Source organism: Hippocampus zosterae, chromosome 8 (genome assembly GCF_025434085.1).
Source record: "Hippocampus zosterae strain Florida chromosome 8, ASM2543408v3, whole genome shotgun sequence".
NCBI classification, from domain to species: domain Eukaryota; kingdom Metazoa; phylum Chordata; class Actinopteri; order Syngnathiformes; family Syngnathidae; genus Hippocampus; species Hippocampus zosterae.
The window spans coordinates 18,794,375-18,811,401 of NC_067458.1; the positions used below are offsets into that span (position 1 = coordinate 18,794,375).

At 44.3% G+C, this 17,027-nt stretch overlaps 1 protein-coding gene across 3 annotated transcripts in view; it reads right to left on the reverse strand.

Moving 5' to 3' along the window:
* cpamd8 (C3 and PZP like alpha-2-macroglobulin domain containing 8) overlaps nucleotides 1-17,027 on the reverse strand; it is a 53,534-nt gene that overhangs the window by 33,925 nt on the left and 2,582 nt on the right. For all 3 annotated transcript variants that reach the window (XR_007963778.1, XM_052074698.1, XM_052074699.1), the window contains exons 2-18: nucleotides 14,972-15,123; nucleotides 14,212-14,234; nucleotides 13,784-13,949; nucleotides 10,756-10,808; nucleotides 9,977-9,994; nucleotides 9,067-9,121; nucleotides 8,363-8,476; nucleotides 8,163-8,247; nucleotides 7,967-8,075; nucleotides 6,783-7,010; nucleotides 6,511-6,681; nucleotides 4,728-4,856; nucleotides 4,423-4,624; nucleotides 3,569-3,735; nucleotides 1,767-1,916; nucleotides 1,259-1,420; nucleotides 556-698 (exon numbers count right to left, since the gene is read on the reverse strand). Coding sequence is in view for 2 of the 3 variants with exons in the window: in XM_052074698.1 (XP_051930658.1) it covers nucleotides 556-698; nucleotides 1,259-1,420; nucleotides 1,767-1,916; nucleotides 3,569-3,735; nucleotides 4,423-4,624; nucleotides 4,728-4,856; nucleotides 6,511-6,681; nucleotides 6,783-7,010; nucleotides 7,967-8,075; nucleotides 8,163-8,247; nucleotides 8,363-8,476; nucleotides 9,067-9,121; nucleotides 9,977-9,994; nucleotides 10,756-10,808; nucleotides 13,784-13,949; nucleotides 14,212-14,234; nucleotides 14,972-15,123 (2,127 nt within the window). In the remaining variant the exon portion in view is untranslated. The remainder of the gene's footprint in view (nucleotides 1-555; nucleotides 699-1,258; nucleotides 1,421-1,766; nucleotides 1,917-3,568; nucleotides 3,736-4,422; nucleotides 4,625-4,727; nucleotides 4,857-6,510; nucleotides 6,682-6,782; nucleotides 7,011-7,966; nucleotides 8,076-8,162; nucleotides 8,248-8,362; nucleotides 8,477-9,066; nucleotides 9,122-9,976; nucleotides 9,995-10,755; nucleotides 10,809-13,783; nucleotides 13,950-14,211; nucleotides 14,235-14,971; nucleotides 15,124-17,027) is intronic.

Here is a 17,027-nt window from a genome sequence, read left to right on the forward strand (position 1 = left end):
CACGTCATGTGTTTAATGTTCATCACCGCAACGAGTAGCATTAAGGAATGTCGGCACGCAATACGGACGAGCAATCACATGTAATTCCTTTGTTTTTCTCCGCTCGTCCGTTTTCCCGAGCGCTGATTGAAGACCGACGTGTTTGTTATTAGAGTCGTGAAGTAACCGTTTTGTTTTTCAACTCATGGAGGTGCGGCATACCCCCCCAAAAATAAATAAAAAAGACCGCCGTCAAGGAAAATATTGACACGTTTTCAGCCAGATGATATGAAAGACGCTGTCCTTGAAAATTGCAGGGGTGGGGGATTCTAAATTATACAATTATAAATAAATATATAATATATTATATATATTATAGACATTATAATATATATAATATAAATGACAAATTATACAAGTAGCTTGAATCCCCATATATCCGATTTTTAACTCATTCAGTACCAGCCAATTCCAGACCAAGTCTGAAAAGACGTTTAAAAACGTCTTTGGGAGTGAATGGAGTTAAAAATCCGTTCGCCGTGTCCGAGGCAAAAATATCTCGCTGTTGCCACGTACCTGATGGCCGAACGAGAGTGCATGGCGGCAACCAGGGTGGCGCTGTGTGGCTGAAAAGCGGGGATGGCCTCGTCGGTGTACATCCCGCCGCTTTGCCGGTGGTTCAAACTCACGATGTCTGTCATTACAACGAGCCCCGTTTCCTGTGTTCAATATACACACAGATTAAAAGTCATTAAAAACAAAACAAAACACCAAGATCATGAGCAGAAATTGTGCCGTCATTAATCTTATGGTAAATAAATCTACATTTTTTGTATCAAATGAAATTGGATGGGGCGGCCCGGTAGTCCAGTGGTTAGCACGTCGGCTTCACAGTGCAGAGGTACCGGGTTCGATTCCAGCTCCGGCCTCCCTGTGTGGAGTTTGCATGTTCTCCCCGGGCCTGCGTGGGTTTTCTCCGGGTGCTCCGGTTTCCTCCCACATTCCAACACTCTAAATTGTCCCTAGGTGTGAGTGTGAGCGTGGATGGTTGTTCGTCTCTGTGTGCCCTGTGATTGGCTGGCAACCAATTCGGGGTGTCCCCCGCCTGCTGCCCGAAGACAGCTGGGATAGGCTCCAGCACCCCCCGCGACCCAAGTGAGGACGAAGCGGCTCGGAAGATGAATGAATGAATGAATGAATGAAATTGGATCATTTCCCGCGGCAACACCCGATTGTTCCCTTTTGGTTAGGAGACAGTGGTCAAAATATGCGTTCTCACTGTGAAAGCAAAGCGCGCGTCCTTGGTGACATCCCAGTGCCACGGAAAAACCGAGGAGCGTCGGCGTCTCTTCGACAAAAGCCCGGGCCACCAAAAGTGTCCGTCGTCTTTCTGAACGCCGAAGGCATCGGACACGTCAAAGTCGGACAGCTCTTTGAACACCTGAGTGGAAAAAAAATAATAAAAAATCAGATTTGTAAAAAGCTGATTTTTGATTTAGCAGTTTTCGAATGCATTAGAACATTGTGGGAACTAAGAAGTTGAATTTATAAAGGAGCAACTACGGCTCATTTTCACATTTATGGTAATATGATTAATAACGGGAAAGACGTAATCTGCTGAATTGCCTTTTCAAAATCAATTCATTTGACTTGATACAAGCTATCGTTACCGTTAACGCCAGTGGAGAGAGTCTCATTATATTGTCGCAATACACCAGAGAAGGATCTGTGAGCACAAGTGCCAGGATGAGGCAGCCATTTTGTTTTTTATTCACGCAAGGACCAACCTTGTCTGGGCTGAGTTGGAAATCCGGCTTCAACAAGTACAGGCTTTTGTCCACGGTGGCCACGCAAACGCAGGAGCCCCTCTCCGCCTGGATGCGCATGCTCACCGGGTCACCTGGCATGGACTCATTGGTGGATAGAGAGATGGACACCTGCAAGGCAGAAAAAAAAAGTGGAGTGGCACATTGTGATCCGAGTTTCATTCGTTGCATGCTTGTAAATCAAAACACTAGATCAATTTTTCTTCATTGAAAAAAAATGACGTTTTTCCAAAAATGTTTGCATTGTGTTTTCTGTCGGGGGAAGGGGGGGATAAGCACTTGTTATTATTATTTTTTTTTTTTAGGTGATGACAATGAAATCTGAAAATGAACTTTGTTTTTGCCCAATTGCTTCAATTAAAAAAATAAAAATATATTAAAATAAAATGTTTAAAAAATAATAAAAGTGGAAAAAGGTGAACTTGTGAGGAATGAATTGAGAACGTGCGGGGGTGGGGGGATTACCGTAGCAATTTGTCATATGGAAAATTACAACCTCCGAATGGTTGAAAAGTGCAATTCCCCACATCAATCCAACTTTTTCTTTGGCGCGCAGTCCCAAATTAGCTCCAGTTAATGGATTCCGCCGGCCTCCTTTCACCAAGGTGCAACCCGTCATACTCTCCTGTCATGACCCAAAATCATCTGCCTGCGGCCCAGTACGGCCTCTGTCTTGTCATGCCTCTGCAACGCCCCACTTCCCGCCCCGCACCCCCACCCCGCTCCTCCTCCGGCGAGCACACAGCCCGAGTGTTGTAATGGCATACCAGGGAGCTGTAAATACTTCAGGGAGTTAACTCCACCTAATGCAGGCTGGAACTCAGCGGCTAACGCCGGCTAGCACAGCTGTTTGTTTACTGGGTTTGCACTCTGCACCGAGCTGGTGCACAAAGCTTTTGTAGTGGGGCTCACCTTTACCCGTAAAGGATCTTTTTTTTTAAAAAAAAATAGCTAACCATCAATTTATGACACTTTTTTATTAGCTAGCTCTGGGTTTAAACTGGAGGCCTTTCGTGCAGATATACACAATTAAGGACTATTGAACACAAGAGCAATGAGGACTCAAGTCACACAACTTCACTCGAGTCAGACTTAAGTTGCCAATTTTAGGACTTTTAACTTGCTTGGCTAAATTTAATGAAAAACTTGACTTGACCCAGATTCAAATGATGGTTTACGCTGCAACAATTACCATTTTTCTAATGAGTGTGGCATTTGTTTTGAATTTTGCACAGTCTGTGTTAAGCTGGCAACCCACCGTGCTACAATGCAGCGTACCGGTAGCAAGATCACATCATGAAGCAAATATTATGTTGGGAGCGCTCATTGCTATGATATCTTGATTCAAGGATGATGTTTGTGATGAAATCACCAACAAAAAAAAAACAGCTACAGATAGTTCAAAGTGGGTAATATGTGAATCCATGTTGTGACTGAGCAAGAGTGAATGACTTGACTTATGACTTGCTTAACCTGGGCAGAGACTTGACTCCACTTGCTCAAAATTTAGCGGGGACTTGATGCGACTTGCCTGACTTGCGCCACAATAACTTGGGACTTCTTTGAAAAGTTACCTTCGGCGTATGTATGCGTGTCAGCAATTGGTGCATTTCGTTATTCTACTCACAATTTTAGAGACCAGCCAATAAGTCCAGATTTTTTTTTAACACATTACAACATAACACAAAGAAAATGAGATTCAAACATTTCCCCCACAAAAAGACAAATTCAATGAATCGGTCTGCAAATGCATCAATACGAACCTCGTTCTCGAAGGTGGGCTGGACGGAGATTTGCAGACTGTCTGTGACGCCCTCGCCGTTTTCCCGCACGTAGTAGACGAGCAGACGGCTGAGCGGCGCCATGGTGGGAATGACGGTGAAGCGGAGATACGACACGCAGCTATCCGTCTCCGTTTGCGACGACGAGCCTGAGTAACACAGGAAGCAAACTTAAACGGACCTTTGCGCGCCAAGGAGTTAAGAAAAGAAAAGCTTGAAGACAGGATAAAGGTCATAAAAATTATAGATGGAGGAAGCAAAATAAAAGACATGATGCAAGAAATTGATGTAAGTGAAAATAAATGCAGATTGTAAATTTCGCAATTTCTTTCCATTTTTTTTCTTTCTACGCTGGCGATATAAAGTGTCAAATAAGTGTATGCTCATTATAATGCAAATATATGCGTTTTTTGTGTGTGTTAGTGTTTACGGCCGAGATAAAATTTGCTACAGTGAAAGGTCCCCTGTTGTGAAAAATTTATTGTTGCAAACATGATTTTGTTGTAGAGGAGTTTCACTGTACAGAAAATATTGCATGTATTGTAGTGTTTCGGTGTTAAGAGGCGAGGCCTGGCGGGATAGCATGTGATGTCAGTAAGTCTGCGTGTGAGTGTCCGGGCGTGAGCTGTGACCGATAACAGATTCTCTGTGAGCGTGCTCAACGTGTTTGTGTTTTGTTGCTATCCCGGTGTTCGATCAACAGCTGAAAAGCACAATGGTGACAGTGGCTCTCCTTTCCCACATGCAAGGGCATAAGAGTACATAACTATATTGTAAAAACCCTGAGAGCGTGGCAAATGACGAACCACGGGAATGTGAGGGGAGATTGTATTTACCCGAAGCAGACAAGGGCGAGAGAGTGGTGTGAATATTTTTGTCGAAGGTGACGGTGGCCCGTTTTCCTCGGCGCGAGGCCGTGATGTTGGCCGACTGCTGACTGCCCGAGAGGATGATGTTCCCTCGAGACGCCACCTCGTAGTGCAAAGTGAAGTTACAGGGACACGTGGATTTGAGCGCCACTTCTGCCTCTTGGCCGACCTGTGACAAACATGTATGCGCTCTCATGTGTTGTTCAGCAACATGCGAGGGTTTTGTATTCGTAACCCATCCCTAAATTAGATGAAGGAAGCAGAAAACGAACCTTGAGTGGGGCGCCAGGGCTTTGGATCTGGATGTGACAACTGCTGGGAGAGTACCAGCTGCTGATTGACAGGTAGCTGGGCAGGTATTGGTCTCCGACCGCCTTGCCTTCGATGGACGTCACTTTCGTCTACGTGACGGCAAATTAAAATCTAGGTTGAGCCCTAACACAGTAAGGCCTTTGGAACTGTGCCGGACTTTAGTGCAACATTCTTCCGGTCGGCACGGCAAACTAGCAGGAGTGCCTCAAGCGTGTCGAAACACGTCAGTAAAAATGAGAATCATCTATCCACAACTGTACCAAAAGTTGACTCCTAAAATGGTAAACCAAATAGCGGTGGTCCGTCAATAGCTTCTTTATTGAAAAAAATGATAGCTTAATGCAGTCAAGGACACACTGCAAACTCTTCTTTCTCCTTCCGGTTACACCAACACTGGACTCAACCATCCAATCGCAAATCAAACACTGACATCAAGGTCTCACTGACATGGCCGATCTTGTAAAATTCTTGCAACAATTCCCATTCTTTAATCCATCTTCTGGTTGGATTAAAAAAAAATGAGGCTTCTATTTATTCAAAAGAATTCTCTTTAGTTTATAATGGCTTACATTAACTAAAATACCACATCGTAATGTGGCCAAAGGTCGAGCCCTCGTAGGTTATTGTGCCTTTGCTGATGTCGAACGCTAAAGAAGGTATTATACCAAAAGTATTTGTTAACTGTGAAAAGAAATAAGAAATGGAAGAAGAAAGAAGAAGTAGTCATCGGGGCGACTGATCAGTATTGGTCGTTTCGTATTTTTGTTTTTGGAAAGCCATTTTAAACTAAAAAGAATAATTTCCTTAATTAGAAGCAGTATGGAATCCAATCGGAACTCCTCTGCTGCCGTTAACACAATTAAGGAAAGGGGATTTTAGGTGCCAGTCCAAGGTCTAATTTTAATCTACACAAGACTCACTTTATTGCAGGTCAAAGGACCAACCAAACTATTTTAAAAACGTATAACTCGCTTCTATATATTGGAGCAAACCCATCTGTTGTGTTAGGTCAATCGGTGTTACTGTTAACCGTCTACTCGGCCTTGAAGGTATTTCATACCTGTCAACTTTTCGGAGCGCCAACCTGGATAAACTACCAAAAAAATCCTTATAAAGAGCAAAAAAATCCTTATAACATACCAAAGCATTTTTATATGTCAAAATAACGGCAGATAAAAACCACAAAATTTTCAATAATATTTATTGTAGATCTCCACAATACAATGTCTGGTTAATGTCTAATCATCATTCTACTTTTACACCAAATCATTTGGAGTTGGTGAAAAAAAAAAAAAAAAACGGAAATTTCCAGAATCCGTATGATTTGTGCGGTATGGCCATATACGTACGATTCACCACAAAATCCGTATGAACTATGGCTAAACCGTATGAGTTGACAGGTATGGTATTTGAATGCGATTGGATGACCAACGTCTCATTCATTCATTCATTCATTCACCTTCCTAACCGCTTGATCCTCACTAGGGTCGCGGGGGGTGCTGGAGCCTATCCCAGCTGTCTCCGGGCAGTAGGCGGGGGACACCCTGAATCGGTTGCCAGCCAATCGCAGGGCACACAGAGACGAACAACCATTCGCACTCACACTCACACCTAGGGACAATTTAGAGTGTTCAATCAGCCTGCCATGCATATTTTTGGAATGTGGGAGGAAACCGGAGCACCCGGAGAAAACCCACGCAGGCCCGGGCGTGATCAACGTCTCAAGAAACAAAAGCCACTGACCTCGAGCCACACATATTGGGCGGCGGTTGGAATGGACGGGATCTCAAAAGTGGCCTGACCGTCCTTGGAGATCAGTTCACTCGTGTAGACATTGTCTTTAGGGGACAACTCGGCCTTCACGCGCACCTTCACACCATCAGCGGGACTCCCGTCGGGATAAGTCACCTCAATCTGAATAAAAGTGAAGAGAAAAAAAACGCCAAAAAAACACTTATGTAAATTTACGTCACAACGGTCACCGTCGTGTACTAAATCCCGTCATTGCGTCTTACCTTTCCTTTGTAAGGCAGACCCGGCTTGAACTGTTTGCGTGTGTCCTTGGAATACCGAATGTCAATGAGCTGCTTATGGACCGGCGTGTAATCATCAAAGGTGGTTTGCCTGCTTCCGTCCGTGCTGGTGAGCGAGGCCCAGATGCTGACGGTGCCCCGGAAGTGGTCAGCTACATCCAGGGGCATCATGTCTTTGACGCACAGGCTGAAATTTGCCGAGCCTTTCATCTGGGGGACAGCAAAGCGGGACTCTGATGATGTTTTTGTCCAACATAATCGCAGTGCGGTGGGTGGGATCGCGCACAATAACAGTTTTATGTAACTCGTGTGTGTGATGATAGGAGTTTCTTTGAGCATCTGGTGAAAATCTTTTCAAACCCCAAAAACTGGAATACATTTGGCACTCCGTGTCATTCATTTTATGTGGGACATGAAAGCTTGCCAAAATCTTTCTCTGACTTTTGTTTCAAACCAATTACCAGTCATAAAAATGCTAATCAATAGCAGGGGGGGCAGTTACGTAATATGATGCGCGATTATTAGGGTTCTCACACAAATCATAGTTGGCGACAGGACGCGTAATTGCCTTACGCTCAAGCCGCATTCCGTAAACAAAACGCAACGCAGCTTAGCCTCCGCGCAAATCTGCATGCGTCATTTCCGACCAAGAAGGCAAACTATTAATGTGAACTTTCCTAAAAAGAACAGATGAAAGCTGTCAAAAGGCTCATTTTAAATGTCATGAAATCTGCTTCGGTAAACACAACGCATTCAAGCATTTCTTTGGAATTTTGCTGCCTTGCTGCACCAACCGTGACCTTAAATCCAAGATACGTTCAGCTATGATTTTTCACCTACCATGACACCCTGCTCACTTTTGTACATTTTATGCAATATCAAAGTTAACGGTTACCCATAAAGAAAACAAGTACCCGCAGAAAACCCACCCGGGCACGGGGAGAACATCCAAGCGGGAATGTCTGAGCCGGAATCGAACCCTGCGCCTCAGCACTGTGAGGCGAATGTGCTATCCAGTGGCTGACTGTGCCGCCCACCCCCCAAAAAATGTCAAATTGTATCACCGCAAGGTTTTGACGAACTCAAACTCATCATTTTAGGTTTTAGGTCAAGGTTTGATTCATCATGTTAACTTCACATCCATCAGTATGCTAACCAAAACGGACCTCCATGTTCTTGATGACAGGATGGCCCATCTCGTGACGGTAGTAGCCCACCCCATTCACCGTCATGTTCACGCTCAACTTCCCCGACACTGCTTTTCCAAACGTGTACCTGTCCATACGGGCAAAGTGTTACTTATGACACTGACATTGCTCATATGATGGAAATGTTTCTGTTCTGTTCTGTTCCTCGACTTACCTAGCCCGGACAGTGGCCTGCTCACACGTGTTCAGATCACGGATGTAGCGGGGTGGATCGATCGTTAATTCAAACTTGGGTATGACTGTGAGAAAAGCAGAACAATAGTAAATGAGTAATAATAGTATAATAAGTTATTTTTTTTGGGGGGGGGGAATAAGGGCCTTGGGGATTTTCATTTTCTTTGAAAGGGTGCTCACCGTATTTTTGAACCTCAAACGATTTGTTGTACGTGTGGCCCTGCACATCCACAAAGATAAACCACTCTCCAAACACGGGTTGGTCAGACAGAGGGAAACTCATGTTGACAATCCCTGGATGAGAGAGAATTCTGCTTTTAACCCGAGATAAGAGTTACAATGTCCGGCAGAGGCTCCCGGAAATGTACTTTTTCCACCAAACGTAACGGCGCGGTCATGTTGTTCTGGAGTTTTCCATTTCCAGTGGAAATGATGACTAAAAAGGAATAAACACATTCCAAGTGTTTTTGAACGTCGTCGGAACATTTCAAGCATTTAATAGCACAGTCTAGAAATTTCAGTACGTATTGTAGCAACCGTGATGTCTGTGAAAACGCAAATTGTTTGCAATTCGGCATCAACACATCAGTCTCATGTAGGCGGTTCGAGTTTGGTGGCAACTGAACAAAATGTAGGAGAAGTTTGTTTTGGAGGACCGCTAGAAATGGCTAAAATATGTACCAAAATAGCAGACTTTCTCAGCCTTTTCGAACAGGGCTCCATGAGACTTTTTGGATGGTTTTCTGATGATGGGGCACGGCTACCAAATTTCTCAGTGAAACAGCCTTCAGGGGACTGGATTTTTGGATATGGGCAAAATCCCGAAAACCGAGATTAATTTGGCCCTAAGAATAAAGACGAAGTGATTCCAAGGTATGGCTCACCACAGCAGACAGATTTGAGATCCTTCCACTGCACCATCCTGGATCCCCTCGGATCCTAAAAGCAAAATACACAAATCACATTCATCCATTCATCCATTTTCCGAACCGCTTGATCCTTACTAGGGTCGCGGGGGGTGCTGGAGCCTAACCCAGCCGTCTTCGGGCAGTAGGCGGGGGACACCCTGAATCAGTTGCCAGCCAATCACAGGGCCCACAGAGACGAACAACCATCCACGCCCACACTCACACCTAGGGACAATTTAGAGCATCCAATCAGCCTGCCATGCATGTTTTTGGAATGTGGAAGGAAACCGGAGCACCCGGAGAAAACCCACGCAGGCCTGGGGAGAACATGCAAACTCCACACAGGGAGGCCGGAGCTGGAATCGAACCCGGTTCCTCTGCACTGTGAAGCCGACATGCTAACCACTGGACTACCGGGCCGCCCAAATCACATTATACATATATATATATATATATATATATATATATATATATATATATATATATGGTTGCATGTGGGTGTTCAATTTTTGTTGTTGTAGTAGGTATTTATTTATTTATTGTCCAATCGGATTTCAGCCTTTTCGTGTTGTCATGTCAATTTTATCTTGCAGGACCATCAAGAATCATTATTGTCTACAAGTTAACTAGAAAAGACGGAATTCCTTGACAAAGCTCTTGCAAAGAGAAAGTACAGGTCGGCTCACGTGGGAGCGGCTGACACAGTGCGTCAATGGGAGGAGAGCTAAAAACGAGGCTTCGATTTCATGCCGTTTATCGTTTGCGCTTTTTCACACTTGTCGAGGTGCGGTTCCCTGTTTTTCTCGCTCTGTGATCTGCCGCTTTGCTGCTCCTGACCGGATGCGTGGATAAATCCTGGATGGTCGTCCCACCTGATTCCACTCACCAAAATATATGCCTCAATCTGCAAAAAGGAATGGGGGGGGGGGGGGTAGAAAGAGGGAGGCAGATCAGATTAAAGCGATGTAAAAGACAACAAATAAAACAATTGTACATATAGATGGAATAATTTTTTATGAACTGATGTAATTTTGTTAATAAAACTAAATTGACAATTTTTAGATGTCCTTTAAAATTATTACCATTTCCATCATTTTATTTTAATTAAATAACACTAAAAAATTAGACTGAATGATCATTTTATCATTGAAAGTTTACATTTTTACAGTCAACGCCTTTATTAATTAAATGAAATAAAGGTTTCAACAAATCTAATTGGATTATAATTCAACAATAAAAAATAACGACCATATTAAAATAATCACGTCTACAGTAATAATTTTCTTCTTTTTTTTTTTACCTGATCCAATGTCCAACAAAAACAAATGTGACCTTTGATTACAAAAGTTTGCCCACTGCTGCAGTTTTACCAGCAGCTCCAAACATCAACAAACAAACAAACAAACGAGCCAAACTGGCCTTCCGTTAATTCCTTGGCACCAGGGCAGGCTCAGGTCATCGAGCTTAATCCCCACCAATTAACGGTGGGAACACAAACGTCACACGCACACTAGTGTTTTTTGTTTTGTTTTTGTTTTTTACATTGACACGACATATGTTTAACCCTTTCAGGGACGGCGGTTACTACAGTGGACAGCTTATCGTGTTACCGGGTTACAGGGTGCATGAAAGGGTAAAGTAAAGGTCAATGAAAACTAACGTTACCTTGTCATTAACCGGCCTCAAGTCAGGCGTGACTGTGTAGACGTTGATGAGCACTGAGGAGCACAGAAACGCAACAATAGTGAACATGTACATTAAAATGTCGCAAGAGCAATCTGCGACTGCGTTTATAATGGAGCCAAAAAAATCCAGGATGTGCTCTGTTCTGGCGTCAAGGCCACGTTTGATTTGTGACGCATGGGCCAGGTCATTTGTAGATGCGGTAAGAAATTGGAAAAAAGGTACAAAATAACTGATATTATACTACCGTATTTTTCGGATTATACATCGCTCCGGATTATAAATCGCACCAGACAAAAAAATGCATAATTAAGAAGGAAAAAACATATATAAGTTGCACTGGAGTATAAGTCGCATTTTGGGGGAAATGTATTTGATAAAATCCATCACCAAAAACATACGTCATCTTGAAATAAAATAAAAATAAAATAGAGAACAACTGGCTGAATAAGTGTACGGTATACTAACGTTACATGACTGACATGCCTGGTAATGTCAGTAACGACGTAACATGTTAAGAGTTATTCAGATATTTCAAGCATAAAGAACATGCTAACAAGTTTACCAAACTATCAGTTTCACTCCAAATCACTAAATCCTATGAAATCTTCATCCTCTGTGTCACTTTTAAACAACTCCCCCAGCTCGGGAGGTAGATGATGCACCGCTTCTACTTCGTTTACGTCAGACTCATTGTCGATTTATCAATACAGGCCGAGCGCGCCCTCTTGTGGTTTAATGTGAAAATAACGTGAAATGACAATGTGTTAATTTCACACATAAATCGCACCCCCGGTCAAACTATGAAAAAAAAATGCAACTTATAGTTCGGGAAATACGGTGTGTGCGTATATATATAAAAAAAAAAAAAATCCTCATCTCACCCCTCGGGTGGTGTCCGTCCCTCATTCAGCTCGGGTCCTCTACCAGAGGCCAGGAAGCTTGAGGGTTCTGCGCAGTATCCTTGCTGTTCCCAGCACTGCACATTTCTGGACTGAGATGTCCGATGTTGTTCCCGGGATCTGTTGCAACCACTCATCTAGTTTGGGGGTCACTGCCCCGAGTGCTCCGACCACCACAGGCACGACTGTCACCTTTACCTTCCAGGCTCTCTCCAGCTCCTCTCTGAGCCCTTGGTATTTCTCGAGTTTCTCATGTTCCTTCTTCCTGATGTTTCCATCACTTGGGACCGCTACATCCACTACAACGGCTTTCCTCTGCCCTTTATCTATGATCACGATATCTGGTTGGTTCGCCATTACCATCTTGTCAGTCTGGATCTGGAAGTCCCACAGGATCTTCGCTCTGTCATTCTCCACCACCTTCTGTGGTGTTTCCCATTTTGACCTTGGGGTTTCCAATCCATACTCCGCACAGATGTTTCGGTAGACTATGCCAGCCACCTGGTTATGGCGTTCCATGTAGGCTTTCCCTGCCAGCATCTTACACCCTGCAGTTATGTGTTGGATCGTCTCAGGTGCCTCTTTGCACAACCTACACCTTGGGTCTTGTCTGGTGTGGTATATCTGGGCCTCGATGGCTCTGGTGCTCAAGGCCTGTTCCTGAGCAGCCAGGATGAGTGCCTCTGTGCTGTCCTTCAGGCCAGCCCTCTCTAGCCACTGATAGGATTTCTTGAGGTCAGCCACTTCAGTTATAGTCCGGTGGTACATCCCGTGTAGGGGCTTGTCCTCCCATGATGGTCCCTCTTCCAGCGCCTCATCTTCTGTTCCCCATTGTCTGAGACATTCTCTGAGTACGTCATCCGTTGGAGCCTTCTCCTTGATGTATTCATGGAGCTTGGATGTTTCATCCTGGACAGTGGCTCTCACACTCACTAGTCCCCGGCCTCCTTCCTTTCGGCTTGCGTACAGTCTCAGGGTGCTGGATTTGGGATGGAACCCTCCATGCATGGTTAGGAGCTTTCGGGTCTTAACGTCCGTGGTCTGAATCTCTTCCTTTGGCCACCTTATTATTCCTGCAGGGTATCTGATCACTGGCAGGGCATAGCTGTTTATTGCCCGGGTCTTATTCTTGCCATTGAGCTGGCTTCTTAGGACTTGCCTCACTCGCTGGAGGTATTTGGCCGTAGCCGCTTTCCTTGTTGCCAGTTCGAGGTTGCCATTGGCTTGTGGTATACCAAGGTACTTGTAGCTGTCCTCAATGTCTGCTATTGTTCCTTCAGGGAGTGAGACCCCTTCAGTGCGGACTACCCTTCCTCTCTTAGTCACCATCCGACTACATTTCTCAAGCCCGAATGACATCCCGATGTCGCTGCTGTAGATCCTGGTTGTGTGGATCAGGGAATCTATGTCCCTTTCGCTCTTAGCATACAGCTTTATGTCATCCATGTAGAGGAGGTGACTGATTGTAGCTCCATTTCTGAGGCGGTATCCATAGCCTGTCTTGGTGATTACTTGGCTTAGGGGGTTCAGTCCTATGCAGAACAGCAGTGGGGAGAGTGCATCACCTTGGTATATGCCACATTTGATGGACACTTGGGTAAGTGGCTTGCCATTGGCTTCAAGTGTGGTTTTCCACATCCTCATCGAGTTCGCAACGAAGGCTCTTAGGGTCCTGTTCACCTTATACAACTCCAAGCATTCAGTGATCCATGTATGTGATCCCTACCGTAACGATCACAGAAACCAACGATATATATATATATATATATATATATATATCTGTATGTATATATATATACAGTATATATAAAAAATCTGGTCTATCCATCAATTTGATATTTATACACACACACACACACACGGTCAGTGGGCGAGATTAAAGAACGTATCGGCTGACCATACCCCCGTTCCACAGTATTTAATTTGCTACATTCCATTCATGCGGGAGCATACAATTACCAAATACCTCCAAGTTTAGTTCAACTTGACTGATTTTTTTAATATACATATAGTGAGTGATTCCTGCTCAGAAGCCTCATAATAAAAAAAGTTTAAATCTTGCATGGGGTTTATGTGATGAACGAGCAGGCGCACTATCAGAGGAGAACCTTTGTGTTTGGGCTTGTAGACGGGCTTGTCAGTTTGGATGAAAACAGCCGTGCCCTTGCTCTCCACCGTGACGGTGGTGTAGTTGTGGAAGATGTAGCCCCCCTCTGTGAGGTGACGGTTGCCCCACAGCTTCAGGTGGGCTTGGCCTCTCAGCCCCGAGGGAACCTGGCGGTGCACACACACACACACACACAGAACAGGATTACTAAAAACCAAATTAGGTCAATGGGGGAAAGGATTGAAGTGTTTAACAAGGGGGTGAATTCACATCTCCATTATGTTGTTTTGAACGACAAACACGATTCTTGGCATCATTATTTGCGCAGTAGCAAATCAATCGAAAATACCTCTTAGTATAATGCGGTGAAACCCACACGAAAATCTATTATAGATGAATGGCTTATAAATATGAACTTGGTGGACTTACCTTCAGTTTGATGGTGCCTTTGTCTGAAAACATAAATAATAAAGAGAACAGTTACCTGTGATGTCATTTAAAACGCAGCACTAATTGTATGCGTTTCATATTTTGTAAGGCTATGCAATCAAGTCATTTTTGTTGTGCACCCCCCAAAAAATGTTTTTGTAATGCGGAAAAAGCGCACCGCCGCGCAATCCGCTGACATTTTCTGACAGTTCTCATCATGCGAACAATGCATACATTTCAATGACAGAATGGACGACGCATTTGTTGGCATTCAAGGACCTCAACATGGACCGCAAAATTTGAATTTAAATTCACTCAAAAAATATTAAGGATGCAACAGAACGCAATCATATGATCATCAGAACCGGGGGGTTGTGAGTGTACCTTTTTAAAACGTATTTATGAAAAGTAAGTTTGATGCAGAACCAAAATTATCTCTTCGTAGGGAAATAATAATGATGATCATAATAATAATATTGCAGTACATCACAAGACTTTTTTTTTACTTATTTCATATGCCGCAGATGACATTTTATATCCTATTGTTCAAAATTTCACTACAAACTGTAGATACGCATCCATGTTTTTCTTTCAAAAATAAAAGGACATTTCAAAGTGACCCCAAACAAATTCAAATTCTTCCTAATCCTCTTCCTATGAATCTTTGAACAAACACAATCAATAAATTCCTCTTTATGACAATTAACAATCTCAGATTTATTCTCCAAAATGGATGACGGTGAAGTGGAGCCGTTCTCACCGAGGACGGCGCCGTGGCCGTGAGCTACCGCCTGGCCCTTCACGGACAGCTGGACTTGCACGCGAGTCTCCGCTTTGGCGTTGAAGATGGTCACGCTGATGCTCTCCTCCACGCCCGCTCGAAACACGGAGGGAGCGGCCACCAAGTAGCCCCTTGAACAGAAAGTTTGGCAGTGATCCCCCACGGCCATGACCGATCATCATGTTTGCTCATTTCAATGAATTGCCCCAAAACACATTCCGTATTTTCCGCACTAAAAGTCTCCACCTATAAGCCTTCCATTTTCTTAAAAGCTCATAGAGCGCCTTAAAATCCAATGCGCCTTGTGTATGGTCATTACGGTAATATTTCAACCCCAAAATGGCTCCTTGCTCGAGACATGCCGACAACGCAGCGTTCAAACTTAAGGCGATCGGTTACGCATGTTGAACACGGAAATCGAGCAGCGGCAAGAGAGTTCAACGTCAACGAGTCAATGTTAGAACTTGCTGGTGGTTAAGTGAACTCTGTCGCTGCTTTATTAAATACATTTTACTGACATCTGATCGTTCTGTTGGTGTTTCCTTGAACGTCGCTCCATCTAGTGGATGAATTGCAGATTGCGTCTTATAACGCGGTGCGCCCAATGTATGAAAAAATAAATTACAAATAATAATAATCCGGGCGGCCCGGTAGTCCAGTGGTTAGCACGTCGGCTTCACAGTGCAGAGGTACCGGGTTCGATTCCAGCTCCGGCCTCCCTGTGTGGAGTTTGCATGTTCTCCCCGGGCCTGCGTGGGTTTTCTCCGGGTGCTCCGGTTTCCTCCCACATTCCAAAAATATGCATGGCAGGCTGATTGAACACTCTAAATTGTCCCTAGGTGTGAGTGTGAGCCCGGACGGTTGCTCGTCTCTGCGTGCCCTGCGATTGGCTGGCAACCGGTTCAGGGTGTCCCCAGCCTACTGCCCGGAGACAGCTGGGATAGGCTCCAGCACCCCCCGCGACCCTAGTGAGGATCAAGCGGTTAGGAAGATGAATGAATGAATGAATAATAATAATCCAGTGCACCTTTTAGTGTGGAAAATACGGTATACTTAGTTGTGCATCTATCGATGCCAGCAGCGTATAGTAACAGGCAGAACAAGTAAAATGCTCTTCTACCAGAGGACAAAAAGGTCAAGTGAACTTATGTCTAAAAAAAGCGGTTCGGGCCTCTGTGACTTGAAGTGCTCGTGGCAACCTGATTTCGAGGATGGCCGCTTCACTGCAAATCAAACAGGAAGTCAACATCTACGTTTTCCCTTCCTCCTGACCCATGTGACCGTATGTGCTCTCTTGGACAACGAATATAAAATCCGTACCGCTGGGGGTGTCATTTAGCAACAGTGGAGTCAAATTCATTTGGAACAGTGCTGTGCATTCCTATGTTGAAGAGGAAGCACATTTTTCATCTCTCCTTAACCTGACGTTGTCAAGCAACAAAGGTGAAAGGTTTCTTCCCTCAGAGGCCCCAGATCTGCTTGAACGGCGTCATTCTTGTCACTGCCTCGCTCCATGCTGGCCAATCAGATTGTTGCATGCTCGAGACATTGAAAGTAAGAATATATCATTAATGTACTGAAAGAGGGTAAACAGATTTTTTTTTGGGGGGGGGGGGTCTTGGATCTTGGGTCATAGATCTTAGATGTCAGGCCATCGATTTTAGTTTGAGTCTAAAATCTTGTTTTACACAAATGTCTGTACTTCTTTCTGTACTTAGTTTCTCTGGAATTATTCCTATGGGTGGTCTGGCAGCCCCCCCCCCCCCACACACACACACAACTTTAAGTCTGTTTGGAACAAGGTAACGACTAAGATTCCACTCGCTCGTTCTGACGTTTAATTGAAGGAAGGGGGCCCGTCATTGGGGTCACAGTGCAAAGGCCAAGCTTTGATGCTCAAAAACAGGCTGGGACATTAAAAAAAAGGACTTATTAAAGTCCTTGGATGAAAGACTGCCCGCCATCTGGCATAGAGTGTGGGCTCCTGTGGCCATTTTGGATTATGGTTAAAACCACCATATCCAGCAGATGGTGC